Source organism: Oncorhynchus mykiss, chromosome 27 (genome assembly GCF_013265735.2).
Source record: "Oncorhynchus mykiss isolate Arlee chromosome 27, USDA_OmykA_1.1, whole genome shotgun sequence".
Lineage (NCBI taxonomy): Eukaryota > Metazoa > Chordata > Actinopteri > Salmoniformes > Salmonidae > Oncorhynchus > Oncorhynchus mykiss.
This window is the reverse complement of record NC_048591.1, coordinates 10,677,580-10,697,639: the sequence shown is the minus strand read 5'-3', so window position 1 is coordinate 10,697,639 and position 20,060 is coordinate 10,677,580. Positions and strand designations below refer to the sequence as shown.

The following is a 20,060-nucleotide window of genomic DNA, read 5'->3' as shown; positions in this document are numbered from 1 at the left end:
AGTGTGGTGTGTGTAACCTTTATTTAACTAGGCAAGTCAGTTTACAATGACGGCCTACCCTGGGCAAACCCGCCGACGCTGAGCCAATTCCCAACTATGGGACTCCCAATCACTATGTGATACAGCCCGGATTAGAACCAGGGACTGTGGTAACGGCTGTTGCACTGAGATGCAGTGCCTTACACCGCTGCGTCCATGTGTGTTAACTATTTAACTGTACTAGAATGCTTATAAGGCCACTAACTAAAAAAAAAATTATCGGTATCGAGTTTTTTGGCAAGGAAAATATCGGTATCGGGAAAAAAATGTAATATCGGTGCATCACTAGCAGCAATGATGTAACATTACTAGGAGAAGATATGCATCTTTAAATTGATTTGCATGCTTTTGAGACAGGAAAGTGACAGCAGCTAAGTTCTGTATGGCAATACTTTGATAAAGTTAAATGAAAAGGTGGTGAAATAAATGCAAACTTTGCTAGATGAAATTGAGCTACAGCTATGAGAACCAACCAGTTTCTGGCAGCAGTGAGAAAATCAGTGCTGATTATAGGAATGAAGCAGTTTATGCGCAGCCATTGTCAATGGTAGAGGATGCCCTCTTCACTGCCCTGATAGCGTACGTAGAACAAACAAGACGCCATGTCAAAAAAACGTGACGGCCTGCATGGAGAAATTATACAATGATTGTTCTGCAAGTATAAAGCGCAAGCTTTCAAACACAATACGTGGCGTTAACAACAGATTGTAGGATTGCTGTCATACATCCCCGCAACGAGCCGTCACATTGACGAGAAGTGGGATATGAAGTCCCGTGTGCTGACAACTCAGAACATGGAAGAGGGACACAGCAGAGAAAGGTCACATGCAAGATCATATCTGAATTGTGAATTCACGTCATTTTCTTATTGTTTAAACGATAGGGGAAAAAATGGCAGTTTAAACATTAAGAACAATGGTACATTTGTCACATCCCCATTCTCTACATGGTGCTACTAGTAGCACCGTCATGGTATCGTCTCACTAGGCTGCTGATGAACCAGACCTATAGCATCTCTTACCAACCTCAACATCTCCCGTTCCATTTTGTGTTTACCGATGTTATGAATACTAATCACATACCAAATCTGGCTTCCTTGTGTGGCTGCCAATCTTTACACACTTAAAGAGAGTCAGATTCATATTCTTCAAATCGCTTTTCCCCAGAATAACAGCAACGCAGCACACGTGTGTGTTTGGTGTACAGCGAAGTGGGGTAGTATTCTAAATTATTAGTGGGACAACACCTGTTTGATTTGAGGTTTCCAGCAGTTAGCCACACTGTAAACCTGTAATTAGCCCAGCCTATGGTGAAACAAAATCTGACACACAGGCATTCCTCCTTTTTTCTCCCCAATTTCGTGGTATCCAATTGTTGTAGTAGCTACTATCTTGTCTCTTTGCTACAAATCCCGTACGGGCTCGGGAGAGACGAAGGTTGAATGTCATGCGTCCTCCGATACACAACCCAACCAGCCGTACTGCTTCTTAACACAGCGCGCATCCAACCCGGAAGCAAGCTGCACCAATGTGTCTGAGGCTACACCGTGCACCTGGCAACCTTGGCTAGTGCGCACTGCGCCCGGCCCGCCACAGGAGTCGCTGGTGCGCGATGAGACAAGGACATCCCTACTGACCAATCCCTCCCTAACCCGGACGACACTAGGCCAATTGTGCGTCGCCCCACGGACCTCCCGGTCGCGGCCGGTTACGACAGAGCCTGGGCGCGAACCCAGGGACTCTGATGGCACAGCTGGCGCTGCAGTACCTCTGTCTATTTCTAACATGGTTGCACACCAATAACAAAATCAGTTCGTAAATAGTGTCATAACGCATAGATTTTCTGGATCGGTTTGACAGAGTTGTCGAGGAAAGGAGGCCATGATATAGTCTATAGGTGGTTGTTTGCCCACCCTGAAAAGGCTAAGAGAATACATACTAAAACCAGACCAAATTTTTCCTCCAAAACAAAGAAGTTGGTTCTCTTACTTACGTGTGTGTGTGTGTGTGTGTGTGTGTGTGTGTGTGTGTGTGTGTGTGTGTGTCTTTCAGATTAAGACAAAGTATAGGCTATTCAAATGACTAACTAGTCTATGCCATATAAAAGTATAACAGCCCTTGTCAAACACACACACAGTGAACTAGTGAGTCAAGAAATACAAGGCATCCACTCCTGGAGTACCCAATGATATCTAATATCCCCCATAAACAAATAAGTAGCACCACTACCCATGTAGCCATAGAAACCAGTGCAAAATGAGTATATGGACAGCAAACAATACATTTGCATGTCTTCATTGAGCAGCCTCTCAGAGGAAAATGGTCAATCAATGCAAAATCAGTCAGGGGCAACATCAGGGTTGTGTAACATGCAACATGGTCTGGACAGCCAGTCATTGTCACAGGGGAATGTGATATATAACCATTGCATCTTTGATGGTACGGTATTTGCTGATCAAGTCCACATTGATGGACTGCTAGACCTACTGAAACATGCAGTAGGCCTACACTAAAAAGGGTGTCAAGGCTAGCTCCAACATATTAACACCAACAGCTTCACTAAACTTTTATTCATCTGATGGACTTACACCTGGAAATACAGGTGCCCTTACATGAGTGCCTTCCTAAACAACAATCAAACAACATACAGATACAACCCACTAACTGACCTTCATCAGGTAGGCTAGGCTATTTCTCAGTATTCAACTGAGAAATAGCTCTTTATCGGCTGAGTTCTAAATCATTCCTGTATTATGTTCACACCTGTACTACAAGCCAGCTATCAAATCAGTCTCTGGCCGGCCACCTGGACCTGACGACTGGTCTCACACGGTTTCATACAGAGGCCCAGGTAAGAACACCTCAGACGATTAGCCTAGTTAGAATGGCTGCAAGCTTCAGAGCCTCCACTAAAAAACATGGATGGACAGGCTATACAATATTTTCTTAGGAGACATAATACAACAACAAAATCAGAAAACACAACAGCCAAAATAAAATTGAAAATAAATGATAAATCAAGTTGATTTAATATAATTCTATGTGCTATTAAAGAAGGGCACATTTTAAAAAGGGACTGCCATATGCCTGGATAAGCCAGTTTAGAGGCTTGGAGGACACAGAAGAGAGCTATGCAACTGACAGGGGGGGGGGGGGGTCAAGGGAGACTGGCAGGCTGATTCTCTGGCATTAGTTCATAGAGCAGACTGTTGCTTTATATGGATATCTGACCGACAGGATTCATCAGACCAGTTTGGAGACAGCCAGGTAGATGATTCTCTGGCGCCACGCAATGATCAAGGATAACCCATTGTGCCATTATTTCTCAACCAGGAGAGGAAGCTGTCAAGATTACTTACATCCTGTTACGTCACTAACGGGAAATACATGTAGTCAGGATGGACTGTCACAAATGTATTAGAAATGTGTCAGATTCCTACACAATAATGTTGCAACGTCAGACTATTGACAACTGAGCTGAAGTAAATCAATCGTAAATGTATGCAACATATCGCATGTCCACTACATGGGGAAATGAATCCGGTGGGGAAATGTTCATTTTAACCACAACAAAATATTCGTAACAAAAATGTACAACTCACAGTTGGTTGATCTGGTTCTGAGACACAACTCCGTTTTCGGAGAAGTAGGGCATCATCTTCACTCCGCAGCAGGAGCAGAAGCAGCCCTCCGCCGAGCTCCCGGTAGCGGAGACACTACCGAGAGTCATGACCGGACCACGGAACAGCAGACCGATAGCGCAAAATATCTTCGAAAATGCTCACTCCACTCCGACCATTGTCAACACTTATTAGTACAACGAATCCGATAGATATTCGACAGTATGTTTTTGTCGATCTATCCCCTTCGCGGCATTATAAAATAGGCAGCTGGAAAATAAAGTAAACTGTTAGTAAAATAAAAACGTTAAGCCTAAAATTAAAATATATATTTTTTTACTGTGTATTAAGTACAGTATCCTCTAATAGCAAGACTGTTCCAAATTATGTAACACCGTACGGAGTTATTCTTGCGGTGGGATCTTTCAAACGACCTATAATCAATATTTGTGAAGAGCACTCGCGTCCGTCCTACTGTAAAAGCTTTAAACTTGTAAACGGGACACCGGCAGGAGCTACAAACTCAACTCGTGAGAGGGAGGAGTTGCTGACACATGCTTAGAATGTCCCAATTGAAAGACGAGGGGAGAGCGACAATGTGGCACAACAGATTGGGCACTCCTTCAGCGACAAGGTTGGGGAAGCGCAAGACACAGACATATAATGTGATGACTGACAAATTCAGGGAGGTGTTGAAGTAAAGAGTTAAAGTACAGATGGAACATACAGGTAACTGCAAAATCAAGGAAACACCAACAAAGTGTCTTAACAGGGCGTTGGGCCACCATGAGCCAAAACAGCGTCAATGCACCTTGGCATAGATTTTACATTGTGTCAGGAACTCTATTGGAGGGATGAGACACCATTCTTACCCAATAAACGCCATCATTTGGTATTATGTTGATGGTTGTGGAAAGCTCCAGAAACTCCCAGAAGTGTAAAAATGGGTTGAGATCTGGTGACAGATGGCCATATGGTTTACATCGTTTTCATGCTTGGTAGCCTATATATTGGCCTGCCCAGCATTTTTATACATGACCCTGAGCATGATGGGATGTTAATTGCTTAATCAACTCAGGAACCACACCTGTGTGGAAGCACCTGCTTACAATATACTTTGCATCCCTAATTTACTCAAGCAGTTCCATTATTTTTGGCAGAGCTGTGCATACCTAATGCAACCACATGTTCTGTGACAGCAGTGTGTTTACCAACAACTGAATTCTTGGAACTGTGCTCGTGCACACTGCTTTGCCTCACTGAGTACACCCAGACAGCAACTTGACAAAGTCTCAAATAACAGCTGAATTACGGAGTAAAATGGATTTGGGAACAGACTGCAAAATGAGCTGTACCTTTGCCATTCTGATCAGATATAAGAAGGTGAACTATATCATATGGTTCATGGAGTGGGAGCTCATATGGTTAATGGAGTGGGAGCTCATATGGTTAATGGAGTGGGAGCTCATATGGTTCATGGAGTGGGAGCTTATATGGTTCATGGAGTGGGAGCTCATATGGTTCATGGAGTGGGAGCTCATATGGTTCATGGAGTGGGAGCTCATATGGTTCATGGAGTGGGAGCTCATATGGTTCATGGAGTGGGAGCTCATATGGTTCATGGAGTGGGAGCTCATTCGCACACTGACCAGGAGACTGTGACGTTAACGCAAAGGGGTCACATGAGAGGAAAACTAGGCACTCAGTGTCGGTAAGGATACGAGTGCACAAAACTTGTACCTGGCAGCTCCAGACAAACCAATGTCTATGTAATAAATCTATGTTATAGACATAGTCCATGGGGTGCATCTCAGTAGAAAAGGGCCATCAACCATTTGGCACCACACCTGTAGGTTAACAGGCCCAGTGTTATACAAAACAACTATTTTGTAATGTTTATCTAAAGCCAGACTTATGTGTTGGCCTGTTATCTGGATCACACTGGCAAGTGATATACAGTGTTTAAATAGGAAAGGGAGAGCTCTATGAAGCAGTGTAAATAGGCTACACGAGGGAACCATGTTTACTACTCCACTGGGGGTGAGATCATTCACATGGATTTGGGCTCCACTTGGCTACAATAGATTAATCTCGATTGTGTTTCCTTATGTCCTCTCTCCTCGCTTCCTTTTCAAAACGCATTGAGGAGAAGTTCAGATTCCTCCTCTAGGACCTTCTCCTCCAATGTGTTTTGAGGAGGCGGCAAAGAAGAAAGAGGACATGAGGAATCAAGGAAATACAATTTTGAAGCACCCAATGTCATTTAAAAGGCTTGCTAGTTAAGGGATTGTTATTACCAAGAATGTTCTTCTTTTTCTTAGACTTAGTTTGTACCGATTTCAGACTTGAGATAAGGGTGCAACTTGGACTTTTGCATACATCACAAATTAATGTCAATGGGAGAAGTTAAAATTGGAGTACAGACCTCAAGTGCGAGTACCGATCTTCACCACTGATCACAAGAGCCAGGTGACAAAGCAGACTCTATGGAAGCTATTTTAGTGTGTTTAAGTCTTTGTACTAGTACTGTACAAACAAGGCAGACAACCATACAGTATTTTCAAGGTCTGCTCTACAATGAGTCCCTACAAAGTCAACAGCTCAGTCTCCTCTTCCTGCTCCCCATTGTCCCTCGTCTCCGAACGATTATAAGCCAGTCCTGGAATTTCACTTAACACGACCTGGCCTTGGATAAAGAATGAAAGCGGTAATGTGTGTACACAACAAAGATGACGGTTCTGAGAAAACAGCTCTTCCTCTGTCCTTTACTTCCTTCCTGGTCTGCTTGAGCCAAAACAAAACAATGTATAGGCTAGGCCTACATGGCTAAAATGTCCACCTTATAAAACAGGCCATAGTCTGTCTGGTCATTTGGTCTCACTCATACTGGAAAGCTTCAAATGGTGGCAGCCAGTGTAGTTTCACATGCTCCCCCATGGGAGCTAGGTCTATAGACTGTATTATGCAAATGTAGTGCTGCTTGGTGTAGAAGAGGTCAGACGCCAGAGGTCAATTACACCTGACGACAGGGGCTCAAATCAGAGGGCTCTTAGTCAAAACACTCCATTGATGTTTCCAGTCCCCACGGCCAGCCATTACCCAAGTCACTACATAACACAGGCTGCCGGTACACACAAACAGGCAGCTACTACGCAAGTTGCCCTCCTAAAGTTATACAACTTAAGTGGCCAAAGAAAAGATGAGAAGGCTGGCTGCGATAGCGTGGGACATGGTTACACTCAGTGTTTACAAAGCGTGTGTGTAACACTTGACTCCTCTCATGCACTCCAAATAACATGACAGGGAAGGAGACGTAGAAACTCACACATACCTGGGTGTCTTCGGTTACAGGGCATCGTCACATGGTCTCCTCCATCCCAGTCCGCCGCCTCTCTAGTTATGAGGTTTAGCTGGTCACCCACTGGGTCATCATAGCAGGCAACGTTCAACCAACCAACACGCATCAAAACACCATCTGTGTGACCAGCATCTGTGCTAGTTATGTGGCACAGAATGTTTTGGACCTCTTAATAGGCTAGACCACTACTAAATCACATTGTTTTGACTCTGGTAATAGGGTCCGACATGCAGGGGGGGGGCAGCACGTGGGTCCGATTGCGCAATGGCTCGTGTCGCTCTCTTGCTCTTTGAATGAGAGTTAGCAGAAAAAAAAGGTCAAAGTGTTGCAGGCAGCAGTCAGCCACTGGGTATCTGTACTCCAAGTTACCCCTTAACATCCTGCTCTCCACTACAAAGTGAGCAGCTGTTTCCTATAGGCCTGCTGCACTGGAGCTAGTTGGAGGAGTAGGGGGTCTGAAATGAGACCAGCCAGAACACATAGCCTACACTAACTGCAGCACTAGTAACAGACCTGGACATGAACGCTAACTACAGGGCAGGCTAACGCCCTGTCAAGCTAAAGTTTTTTTATATTTTTTTACCTACCATGTCACCTATTTAGTTGTGATTTGAGCACCTTGGGACTTAAGTGAAGGGCTAAAAAACGAGACAGAAGATACCAGGAATTAGGAGGAAAGCGGTGATATGATCAGGAAAATTGTCAGCTGAGGTTAGAAGGGTAGTGCTGGTAGACAGGAGAGGTGTTCCCCTTGATAGACAGGCGTGAGAAAACACGCTGCAATGAAAGACGATGACTCCAGGCCATGGGTTTGAGTTGGCTTGCACAGCTGCCATTTCCTTTCCTTCCCGCAACCGGTAATGGGAATTCGTGAACACTGAGCACAGGGTAACTCAAATCCAGAATAACCTGCTCCGACAGCCACATCAGAGACACAGCAGTAGGCAAAAACACAGATGGGAGTCAACCTGTACACCTCCCACTGATGGTAATTTATATAATTTTTTATATAAGTTTGTGTCGTCAAGTTCGCCACCCCATCCGTTGGTTGCACCTGTTGGTCTGCCCTGTACAAAGGTGGCGCACGCCCAGTTGTACCAGTTTCCAAGTCTGCCCCGTACTGGGATTGTGCACACCCATAATTCAAACATGCATGGCTTGAGATGTGGTCACTGATCGAGTGTGTGTGTAGCTAGCTACCTAGTTGTGTGTAGCTAGATACCTAGTTGTGTGTAGCTAGATACCTAGTTGTGTGTAGCTAGATACCTAGTTTGAAATATCAACAGTACTGCCACAGAAGCACAACATTTGACACTAGGATTGGCTGCATCAACGACCCTCCGACCCATCCCTTCTTCAGTCTGCAGCAGCAACACAGGTAGTCTAGACTAGCTAACCATCATGCAGTGCCCTTGGAAAGTATTCAGACCCCTCAATGTTTTCCCACATTTTGTAAGGTTATGAATATCATATTGTGAAGTTTTGATACGAGCATTGAAAATAAATCACAAAATCAGTATAATAAATTGAGCTAGCCGACTTGCAGTTTTTATCAGCTGATCGCCCACCCTCTTTTCAAGATGTCAATCACATCTTTAGGAGGCACTAACTACATGACCAAAAATGTGGACACGCGCTTGTCTAACATCTCATTCCAAAATGATGGGCATTAATATGGAGTTGGTTCCCCTTTGCTGCTATTACAACCTCCACTCTTCTGAGAAGGCTTTCCACTAGATGTTGGAACATTGTTGTGGGGACTTGCTTCCATTCAGCCACAAGAGCATTAGTGAAGTCGGGCAATTTGGCCTGGCTCGCAGTCGGTGTACTAATTCATCCCAAAGGTGTTCGATGGGGTTGAGGTCAGGGCTCTGTGTAGGCCAGTCAAGTTCCTCCACACCAACCTCGACAAAGCATTTCTGTATGTACCTCGCTTCGTGCATGGGGGCATTGTCATGCTGAAACAGGAAAGGACCTTCCCAAAAGTGTTGCCACAATGTGGGAAGACACAGAATCGTCTAGAATGTCACTGTAGGCTGTAACATTAAGACTTCACTTCACTGGAACTAAGGGGCCTAGCCCAAACCATGAAAAACAGCTTAGACCATTATTCCTCCTCCACCAAACTTTACAGTTGGCACTATGCATTGCGGCAGGTAGCGTTCTCCTGGCATCCGCCAAACCCAGATTAATCCGTCGGGCTGCCATATGGTGAAGAGTGATTCATCACTCCTGAGAATGCATTTCCACTACTCCAGAGTCCAATGGCGGCAAGCTTCACACAACTCCAGCCGACGCTTGGCATTGAGCATGGTGATCTTAGGCTTGTGCGCGGCTGCGTGGCCATGGAAACCCATTTTATGCAGATCCTGACTAACAGTTCTTGTTTTGACGTTGCTTTCAGGGGCAGTTTGGAACTCTGTTACGATCGGTCCCATTCTGTGAGCTTGTGTGGCCTACCACTTCGCAGCTGAGCTGTTTTTGAGCCGGTTGCTCTTAGACGTTTCCATTTCACAATAACAGCACTTACAGTTGACTGGGGCAGCTCTCGCAGGGCAGAAATTTGATGAACTGACTTGTTGGAAAGGTGGTATCCTATGACGGTGCCACGTTGAAAGTCACAAAGCTCTTCAGTAAGGCCATTCTACTGCCAATGTTTCCCTATGGAGATTGCATGGATGTGTGCTTGATTGTATACATCTTTTAAAAGGCTTTTTTTGGTGTATTTTTGCCCCCTGAAAAAGGTCTGTGCACGGCCCTGCACATCTGTGTGTGTGTCTACCGACTCAAATCTTACCAGAGCCATGTTGAAGTAAGCAGTTGAAAGGAAATGCCTACTGAAAACAATGAATAGACAAGGTCACAGAAAAGACCCTGAACATCCTTTTGCCTGTCCCTTCTCCCCCCTCAATAGGTCTGCAGCCCAACAGCCCTCTCCTTACTATGAACGACAATCAAGTAGGCCTGTACTAGAAAGTATGCTGTCCTTGACATTCCTTGCAGTGCATACACGTCGCAAAGCCAGAGCACAGATTAATGTATTACAGTATGTTACACTTCAATCAGAGCCGTGGGAACAACAGCTGTCGTGTCTTTCTTGTGTGTGTGCGCGTGTGTGCGGCACAGAATAGATGACAATAGCACTCTTACCATAACTGGTAAGGACTGAGCAAAACACTGAACATGGAGTACTGCACAACCTTCACCCTCAAAGGTTGCTTTCTGATATCCAATTAGATGCAATATAGTTCTAGTACTGGAATCCTTGTGGTGTATGTAATACACAGTTCATTTGGGCTTCTTGCTACATAACCAACGGGAGGGTTGGGTGAGTAGCAGATGGGGGTGGGGGGGGGGGGGGGGTAATTGAGGGCTCCAAATGACAAACTAGTCCAAGAGCTGAAGACATTGAATGGGCAAGTGGGGGGGGGTGGGGGGGGGTGACCTCACCATCGCCATAGTATTACCTAATAGATAATTGAGCCCACATGTCCTGCAGCATTGGAGTTGAATGGTGAAGTCAGTGCAACACATAATGGACATTAAATTGTTCTGTTATGGGGTTGTGCTGGCCAAATGCACATCATGTCATGTTGGCTCCTTCTCAGCATGAAGCCAAACAGTTTGCTGTGGTGGACCCAGTGTTTGCAAACTATCACCAACTGTACTGGTATGTAGAACTCTGACTTCTACCTTGCATTAGCACAATTCAATAGACTAAATCCTGACCAGAAGTCAAGTTAAATCAATGTACAGAAAATACCCTACATTATAAGGGTTAGTTCAACACAGTCATAACACCAACACAACAGTCATAACACCAACACAGTCATAACACCAACACAACAGTCATAACACCAACACAAGGGAACAGAACATAATAAACAGCCATGATAGCTGAATAGGCATATAAGAAGTTAATACAACAGACTTTATAGTGCTGTTTTGATGCAAGCCGACTAGCTTACCAAAATAATGGTGTCTGCCATGACTGTGTAAAGTTAGGCTTGTCACAACAATCAGCTCGGTCATCAAGTAATGCTATGTAATATCATTACCCTGACGCTGTTATGAATACATGAAGGTCCTATGATGGAGAGTTCAGGTGAAATGCGACTGACAAGAACAATACTTGACGTTAGGCCAAGCCAAGGGGAAGTGATACTCAAACTCAGACAAACACACGCCCTTGTTTATCAGTTCCATGTTTACTACAGCCAGGTCCCTTAACACCCTACAGCAGGGTTCAACTGGCATTCACTAACCATTCCATCACCCTCCTCCTTGGTCAACTAGCCTGACACTGTCACCAGAAAAACAGTTCAAGAAAAACCCTGGAATTACTGGTACTGTGTGTGTATACATGTATAAATAAACAATAAGTCCTTTGATCTGATGAGTTCAAATTTGAGATTTTTGGTCCCAACCACCGTGTCTTTGTGAGAATCAGAGTAGGTGAACGGATGATCTCCACATGTATGGTTCCCACCGTGAAGCATGGAGGAGGTGGTGTGATGGTGTGCTTTGCGGGTGACACTGATTGATTTAGAATTCAAGGCACACTTTACTAGCATCGCTACCACGGCATTCTGCAGCGATACACTATCACATCTGGTTTGCGCTTAGTGGGACTGTTTTCCAACAGGAGAATGACCCAAAACACACCACCAGGCTGTGTAAGGGCTATTTGACCAAGAACTAGAGAAATGGAGAGCTGCATCAGATGACCTGGCCTACACAATCACCAGACCTCAACCCAATTGAGATGGTTGGGGGATGAGTTGGACCGCAGAGTGAAGGAAAAGCAGCCAACAAGTGCTCAGCATGTGGAAACTCCTTCAAAACTGTTGGAAAAGCATTCCAGGTGACTACCTCATGAAGCTGGTTGAGAGAATGCCAAGAGTGTGCAAAGCAGTCAAGGCAAAAGGTGGCTTCTTTGAAGAATCTCAAATTTATTTTCAGTTGTTTAACACTTTTTTGGTTACTACATGATTCCATGTGTTATTTCATTGTTTTTTATTATTAATGTAGAAAATTGTAAAAATAAAGAAAAACCCTTGAATGAGCAGGTGTGTCTAGACTTTTGACTGCTACTGTATATACACTAAACACACTTTTTCTGTGGAGTTTTCATTGTTGTACAACAAAAACATCCGAAAATTAACTCCAAGTGATTTTAATTGAAGAAATCTGTTCCCAAGTACTTCCACGCATAATAGGGAGACACGTGATCGCATACAAATGTAAGCATGCTTTGAAATGATTATGTTTTAGTCAAACATATCAGTTTGGGCTTCTTGTGGTCAATTTGCAGTCTACAAATGATTTGTAATTATGTTACGGCCCCCCTACCATCCACTTCAGAAAATGAAAAATCGTCCCGCAGCTGATTCTAGTTGATGATCCATGGCATATAGACTATTCGTTAGCCTATTAACCTATAGGCTAACCCATAATAATCTATAACTATTAGTATGTTCTGAATAGGTCCTGAATATGTCCTGAATGAATAGGCATTAATCCAAGAGATCCACACTGAAACCCAACTGCCAAGACAAGTGAAACAACAGTGACGTCTTGTCCTTCTATAAAACACACACACGGACGTCAAGCGGCAGGTAACACAGATAACAGATACAACCATGCAAATAGATCATCAGGAGTAGACAACTGGAGTAGTCATACACGAGTACTACAACCCAACCCAAATACGTACATAGGCTAACTATTTTGCATTTCCAAAATAGCCTAGTGTTTTGAAGATGCAAAATGGCAACCATTAGTCCTTTTCTACCCTTCTCCTGTAATGACCTAAAACTAAGTGTGAATAAAAATTCTGACAATGACGCTAGTCAAGAGCGAGTCTACATGTTGATAGAAATGTATTTTTCAAGATATTTGAAAATATATTGTGTGATATACTGTAAATTGAAACGAGCTATGCAGTCACTTGTTTTGTGCACGGGTGTGTGCGTGTGTTTTTTTTAACAGCCCAACTGGCAACGTACAGCCATTATAATGTTCCTGTGTTTGCTTGCGACCCCTCTGTCGGTCATTTCGCTGCCTGGGTCTGAGTCTAAATAAGAGTCAGTTGACTCTGCAGCAGTATATGTGAGCTGAGTTGACCCAAGAGACAGTATTGATATCAACCCAACGGCCAATACAGCAAATAAACTCTTGTCAACACACTCTCTCTGGTGGACAGTAGCTGGAAGTACAGCTGAGCTCCCAAAAGTCCAACAACAGACGTTTGTCACTGAACACAATAATTGAGAAATTCAGCAGGGCCTGGAAGGTTGTCAGTGCAATGCCCAAAAATACTTCATAGTTTTTCAATTACAATACTTTGAGATTATTTTACTGCTAATGTCTAGCCTTACCTCCGGGGCTGGGAGCGTCGGTCATCCTCACCACTGTCTGCCTCCTGGGGAGAGAGCAGAGAACCAGTCAGAAACCAACATGCACATACACACTAACGTATCCATAAACAGACTATAGTAATGACACATTATACAGACAAAAAGCTGCGGTCACATGAATAGACAAGGTTGCTTGTTCACAATAACCGGCCTGAACAAGGAGAGCATATGAATATGAATCAAGTCAAGTATGAATCAAGTCAAGTGTCTCATGACTAACAATGAGCCAAACAAATTCATACTACAGCAATATTAGGAGGTGTGATGCTGCCAGACCTTTTGAACAAGAATTCCACACCAAGTCAAAACAAGATGTCCATATTTGGGCTTGTTAGACATAAGTGTATAGCTATCTATTCAAGGGAGATTTTGCAACACAGTTTGCATCGGGCACCGAGGAAGAGCGAATTAACCTTATTTTAAAGAGGAGAATGAATTCCACATCGGCTAAAATGTGCCGCTAAATATCCACTTTCATCCATGTCATGGGATTGGCCGTAGTGATATTTCACTAAACCCAGAACAAGGCAGAATAGATAAGGGTTGAAATGGCTGCCGGCCTGTTTTGAAGTGTCCCTCTCTCTCCACCCTGGCCCGGCAGTCTGTTGTCCCTGCTCAGACAGACAGGCAGGCAGACCCTAATCCCAGCCTGTTCTGCTCCAGTAATCTCCAAACTCAGGGAACTTTCTCCCAGGGATCAGGCTGTCAATCCTGGACAAGGGAGCCCTAGCAGATCCCACCCACCTCTGCCCAGTCACATAGAGATACTGAACTGGGTTAATAAAGCCCAATGCACCACACACTGGCTACATTCACCATGTCCTATGCAGACACACAATGTACATGACACACGGGATGGGATGAAGTGATCCAGCCAATGTATCTTCATTGAGAAGAGCACACACACAAAATCCCAGACAGAGCCCAGACCTATACTCAAGAATACAAAAACGCTTACAATTAGGCCTAATCTATGTAAAGAGTTCTGCTTGTTGGGCTTGTGTGCACGACCATGATGGCACACAAACTAGAGAAAAAAATGAGCAAATCAAAAAGCCTTCGCCTGGACATAAACCCTCACACATCAGGTGATGTAAATCAGATGCTGCCACAGCCAGGCATATGACATTTGAAAAATGCATTTAAGAAACATGGTGACACAGGAGAACCTTGACTCGAGGGAGCCACCCATCCCTTCAACGAGACAAACTTTCCAAAACACTTCACCCACTGTCTTTTCAATGGCGAAAGCAGCAGAGGCCAATAGGCTGCTATAGGAAGGTGTTTATTAAGTAGCAAAGTGGAGGAGAGACCACAAGCTTCCTCCTCTCCCTGTGGTTAAGTCACCATACATGTAATACTATGTACAGGCCCGTCTCCATGGTCACCATGCCACCACATGGAGGAAGAAGGTACAGGGGATTGCGTCAAGCCAATGAGAGGGGAGTATTTAGTGTGCTAATAGAAAGATTCCCCCGTCCAGCAATCCTTCTCTCAGGTTTGATGTTCTGAATACAGAGTAGGCTTAATTAATAGGCGAGACGCTTCAGTATGAGCTGATACTTGCTTAAACAATAGTCATTGTTACGCCTAAATCTTCCATCTGTCACCCCTATCTTTGTATGGTGATAACATCTTTGCTTAAAAAAAATGCACTTCAAGTTGGAGCATCAGTGTCCAATGGGATATAAGACACATGGAGCTAAAGGATATGACAGCACTATATCCACTCCACACACAGCAAAGGCAGTCAACCATAATGCTTTGTAATCATGACCATCCATCGTTCCGAGGATGCCAGCCATAATAACCCTGACCTGCATGGCATCTTGCTGTGGTAATGGCCTGCAAGTAGAACATAGCTGAGGAGGCTCTTTCTCAGGAGAAGAAAGAGCCTCACATGGGTGCCTCTCATACATCACTTGACAGGCAGCTGGTGCCCTCAAAATAAAGGAAACGCTTGAGTAAATGAGGGATGCAAAGTATATTGAAAGCAGGTGCGTCCACTAGAGGTCGACCGATTAATCGGAATGGCCGATTAACTTGAAATCGGCCCTAATTTTCATAACAACCGGTAATCGGCATTTTTGGACCCCGATTATGGCCGATTACATTGCACTCCACGAGGAGACTGTGTGGCAGGCTGACTACCTGTTATGCAAGTGCCGCAAGGAGCCAAGGTAAGGTGCTAGCTAGCATTAAACTTATCTTATAAAGAAATCAATCTTAAAAAAATATATAAAAAAAGGGATTGTTATTATTTTAGGGGTAATCACTAGTTAAACTAGTAATATGATCAACCATGTGTAGTTATCTAGCTTGTCCTGCATTGCATATAATCGATGCGGTGCCTGTTAATTTATCATTGAATCAGCCTACTTCGCCAAACAGGTGATTTAACAAGCGCATTTGAGAAAAAAAGCACTGTGTACCTAACCATAAACATCAATGCCTTTCTTAAAATCAATACACAAGTATATATTTTTAAACCTGCATATTTAGTTAATATTGCCTGCTAACATTAATTTATTTTAACTAGGGAAATTGTGTCACTTCTCTTGCATTCTGCGCAAGCAGAGCTAGGGTATATGCAGCAGTTTGGGCCGCCTGGCTCGTTGCAAACTGTGTGAAGACCATTTCTTCCTAACAAAAAACATAATTAATTTGCCAGAATTGTACATAATTATGACATAACATTGAAGGTTGTGCAATGTAACAGCAATATTTAGACTTAGGGATGCCACCCGTTAGATAAAATACGGAACAGTTCCGTATTTCACTGAAAGAATAAACGTTTTGTTTTCTAAATGATAGGTCATTAATATGGTCAAATCCAGAAACTAAAGGCAGGGTAGCCTAGTGGTTAGAGCGTTGGACTAGTAACCGGAAGGTTTCAAGTTCAAACCCCCGAGCTGACAAGGTACAAATCTGTCATTCTGCCCCTGAACAGGCAGTTAACCCACTGTTCCTAGGCAGTCATTGAAAATAAGAATTTGTTCTTAACTGACTTGCCTAGTTAAATAAAAGGTAAAATAAAATACATTTCTGTGTGTTGTTGGGTTTGACATTTTGAACATTGAGATATTAAATAAATGACAGAATCAAAGGAGAATGTTAAGGGTTCTCTGTAGAAGGACAGATAGCTGTGGAATGTGTTGGAATGTGTTGGGGGACGGGAGCAGTTGTTGACTGCTCTCGTCCTGTTGATTCAGGACGGACAGATGGGCATCTGTGGATTAGATGGAGGGGTTGAGGTCAGGAGGTGAGGACAGGTCACCTGAAGGGAGTAATAAGGGTTTGGGATCTTGTTACTCTTTTCCTGTTAAACCATAAACTAAGGATTGGAGAGAGGGAGTGTCATAAGTAGGAGGTATATCACTGATGTTTTGCTGTCTGATTACAGCTGTACAGAACCTTTGGGAAGAATTATACTTGGTTAAAGCTTCTCTAGTGTTCATGGGTTATTTACTCTGAAAATAATAATAACTCTGTTAGACTTAAATAAGAACCTATGATTTGATAGAGCAGTCTGACTGAGCGGTGGTAGGCAGCAGCAGGCTCGTAAGCATTCATTCAAACAGCACTTTCCTGCATTTGCCAGCAGCTCTTTGCTGTGCTTCAAGCATTGCGCCATTTATGACTTCAAGCCTGTCAACTCCCGAGATTAGGCTGGCAATACTAAAGTACCTTAGAACATCCAATAGTCAAAGGTATATGAAACACTAATGGTAGAGAGAGAAATAGTCCTATAATAACTACAACCTAAAACGTTTTACCTGGGAATATTTAAGACTCGTGTTAAAAGGAACCACCAGCTTTCATATGTTCTGAGCAAGGAACTTAAACGTTAGCTTTTTTACATGGCACATATTGCACTTTTACTTTATAAATAAATAATGAGGCTAAATTGATTTTATTGAAGTTAAAATAAGTGTTTATTCAGTATTGTTGTAGTCATTATTACAAATATAGATATAAAAAAAATAAAGACAAGGAGTGTCATAAGGAGGTATATCACTGAAGGCCGATTATTCAAAAGGCCGATTATTCAGTATCGGCTTTTTTGAAAAATCATAATGGGTTGACCTCTAGCATCCACACAGGTGTGGTTCCTGAGTTAATTAAGCAATTAAAACATCCCCATCATGCTTTAGGTCATGTAGAAATAAATATTATTTGGGCTAGCATGGCTAGAAGAGATCTCAGTGACTTTGAAAGAGGGGTCTCAAAGGAGCATAGGGATAGGGAAAAGGGGATACCTTGTCAGATGCAGAACTACCTTAATCATTGACTGTTTTTGTTGGGGGTTTAAAGGGTGTGTGTCTCAGCCACCAGAATTCAACCCAACTGAACACTTATAGGAGACTCTGGAGCCCTTAACACATCATTTCTGTGTTGACCTTTGCTTGAATTGTTTTCATGGCTGTTTGAGAGAAACATAGTTCATCTTTCCCATTTATACTGGCCATTTTTTTTCACTATATTGAATTTAAGCTATCACAGAACTGAACCATTAGCTCTGTTGATCAAGCACTCCAGGAACAGGGTTGTCGACCACTGGGCTAGGTTGTCTAGCTACAACCCTTATGTGGAATCATCCTCTGGCATATCAGCCAGCCAGACAACCCTCAATATGTCATATGGAATCTTTCCCAGTGCGGGTCATAAAATGTAGTTGGACAGCCATGTCATACTAACCCGGTTTTCATGCAAAACATTAACAGAATAACTTGAGCCTAGTTGATGTGGAACTGTTGTGAGAGTCCATGACATTGTTTTGGCTAGGTCTGTTGTAATAAAATGTATGGGGAAAAAAGTACCCAAATGGCATATTTGAGTAAAAGTAAAGAAAGCTTAATATAAAAAAGTAAAAGTTAACTAGTAAAATACTATTTGAGTAAAAGTATTTGGTTTTAAATATACTTAAGTATCAAAAGTAAATGTAATTACTAAAAGTATCAATCATTACATAAGCAAACCAGACAACACAATGTTCTTGTTTATTTATTTATTTATTTATGTACAGATAGCCACACTCAGACATAATTTAGAAACAAAGTTTTTGTGTTTAGTGAGTCCGCCAGATCAGAGGCAATAGGGATGACCAGGGATGTTCTCTTGATAAGTGCATGAATTTGATAATTTTCCTTTCGTGCTAGCCATTCAAAACGCAACGAGTAATTTTGGGTGTCAGAGAAAATGTATGGAGTAAAAAGTATATATTTTTTTATTTATGAATGTAGTGAAGTAAAAGTCAAATATAAATAGCAAAGTACAGATACCCCCAAAAACGACTTAAGTAGTACTTTAAAGTATTTTTACTTAAGTACTTTGCACCACTGTCTATACATTTATGGCAGTGACTGAGTAAACAGTAAACTCGCCAACAAAGATTGACACTGACAGATAGCTAAGCTATGATGAGTTGGCTTCTTTTAGACCATTTATATAATTGACTTGGGGATAAACAGGTCAGATTTGCACTGGAATCATTTGCATTGCAAAACAGTCACTATACCAAGCTAACTAGCTAGCTACAAGTTGAGAAACTTCACTGGCTAGCTGGCCGACCAGCCATCGACTGTGGTAGCTAAGCGACAACTTCCCTGGACACTGGAAAGTTTAACTGTGTCCATGCAAAAGTCAAACGTGTATACTTATACGCAACACAACGCAGACAATTAAAACACGTTTCCGTTTAACAATGTATTAGGAACGCATGCACACACAAAAAAAGCAGGGCATAATCAGCTATAGTGTAGATAGCTGGGACACACACTTTTCACCCTACTTCGCTACAAAAGTGATTTTCGTGGCAGGTTAGGAGACCATATCCGCTAACCCGAACCCTTTTCCTAACCTTATCCTCAGTCTCCTGCCACGAAAAGGTCACTTCGGTATCGAAGTGCTGTGAAAAGTGTTTCCCCTAGCTAACTACCGCATGGGACAACAACCTACATGTTAGCTAGCTACAGCCACCCTAAACAATACCAGTAGAAGTGAGCCTTAAATCCCGTGCTATGACAGACGAACAGGCTCGACAACTCACCGAAACGCAGGGACTGGAGCTAACGCTGGGTGTTGGCGAACGCTGAACGGTGACCAGAGCCATTCAAGGTCCAGGAAACAGATATTTTAGTTAGAGAAAGCAGAGGCGGCGAGATGGTCATAATTTGAGCAGATGACAAGCAAGGCGCCCGATATTATTCGGTCGTTGGTGATTTCCCTCCTATTCATTCAGCAGAGTCTTTTGGCGCATGCGATCCACTGGCCAGCTGTCAAACGACATTGTCTAATGCTGCATTCATAACAGCTCGTACATTCGTAATTACCAGTATACGACTGGGAAAATCCAATTGACGGCCCTCCAACTCGTAATTACAAATGGGTTATAATCTCTGAACTCCGATTTCCCCCACATGTTGAACTCTGACGTCACATACTAAGGAAATTACTTCGATAACAGCATTTTCGGCAATTAAATTAAACAAAATGTAATTTATCAAAAAAATATATATTATTGTGCATTTTTAACACCAGAATTTGTTTGGAAGCATGATAGCTGTACTTATAGTTTATGGTTGATATTTGTCAGTCGAGTTCAAAGCATGTGAATGCACACAAC

The 20,060-nt window shown here is 43.0% G+C and overlaps 1 protein-coding gene across 3 annotated transcripts in view; it reads right to left on the bottom strand.

The window, feature by feature from the left end:
* LOC110507539 (protein phosphatase Slingshot homolog 2) overlaps positions 1-19,790 on the bottom strand; it is a 37,104-nt gene extending 17,314 nt beyond the window's left edge. Inside the window, exons 1-2 of one of the 3 annotated variants that reach the window (XM_036964967.1) lie at positions 19,485-19,790; positions 13,397-13,440 (exon numbers count right to left, since the gene is read on the bottom strand). In XM_036964967.1, the coding sequence (XP_036820862.1) occupies positions 13,397-13,440; positions 19,485-19,547 (107 nt within the window). In that variant the 5' untranslated portion in view covers positions 19,548-19,790. Of the gene's footprint in view, positions 1-3,640; positions 4,148-4,530; positions 4,637-13,396; positions 13,441-19,484 lie in introns of those variants that run through there. The other 2 variants (XM_036964968.1, XM_036964966.1) reach the window with 2 other exon arrangements.
* Positions 19,791-20,060: the final 270 nt, after the last annotated feature.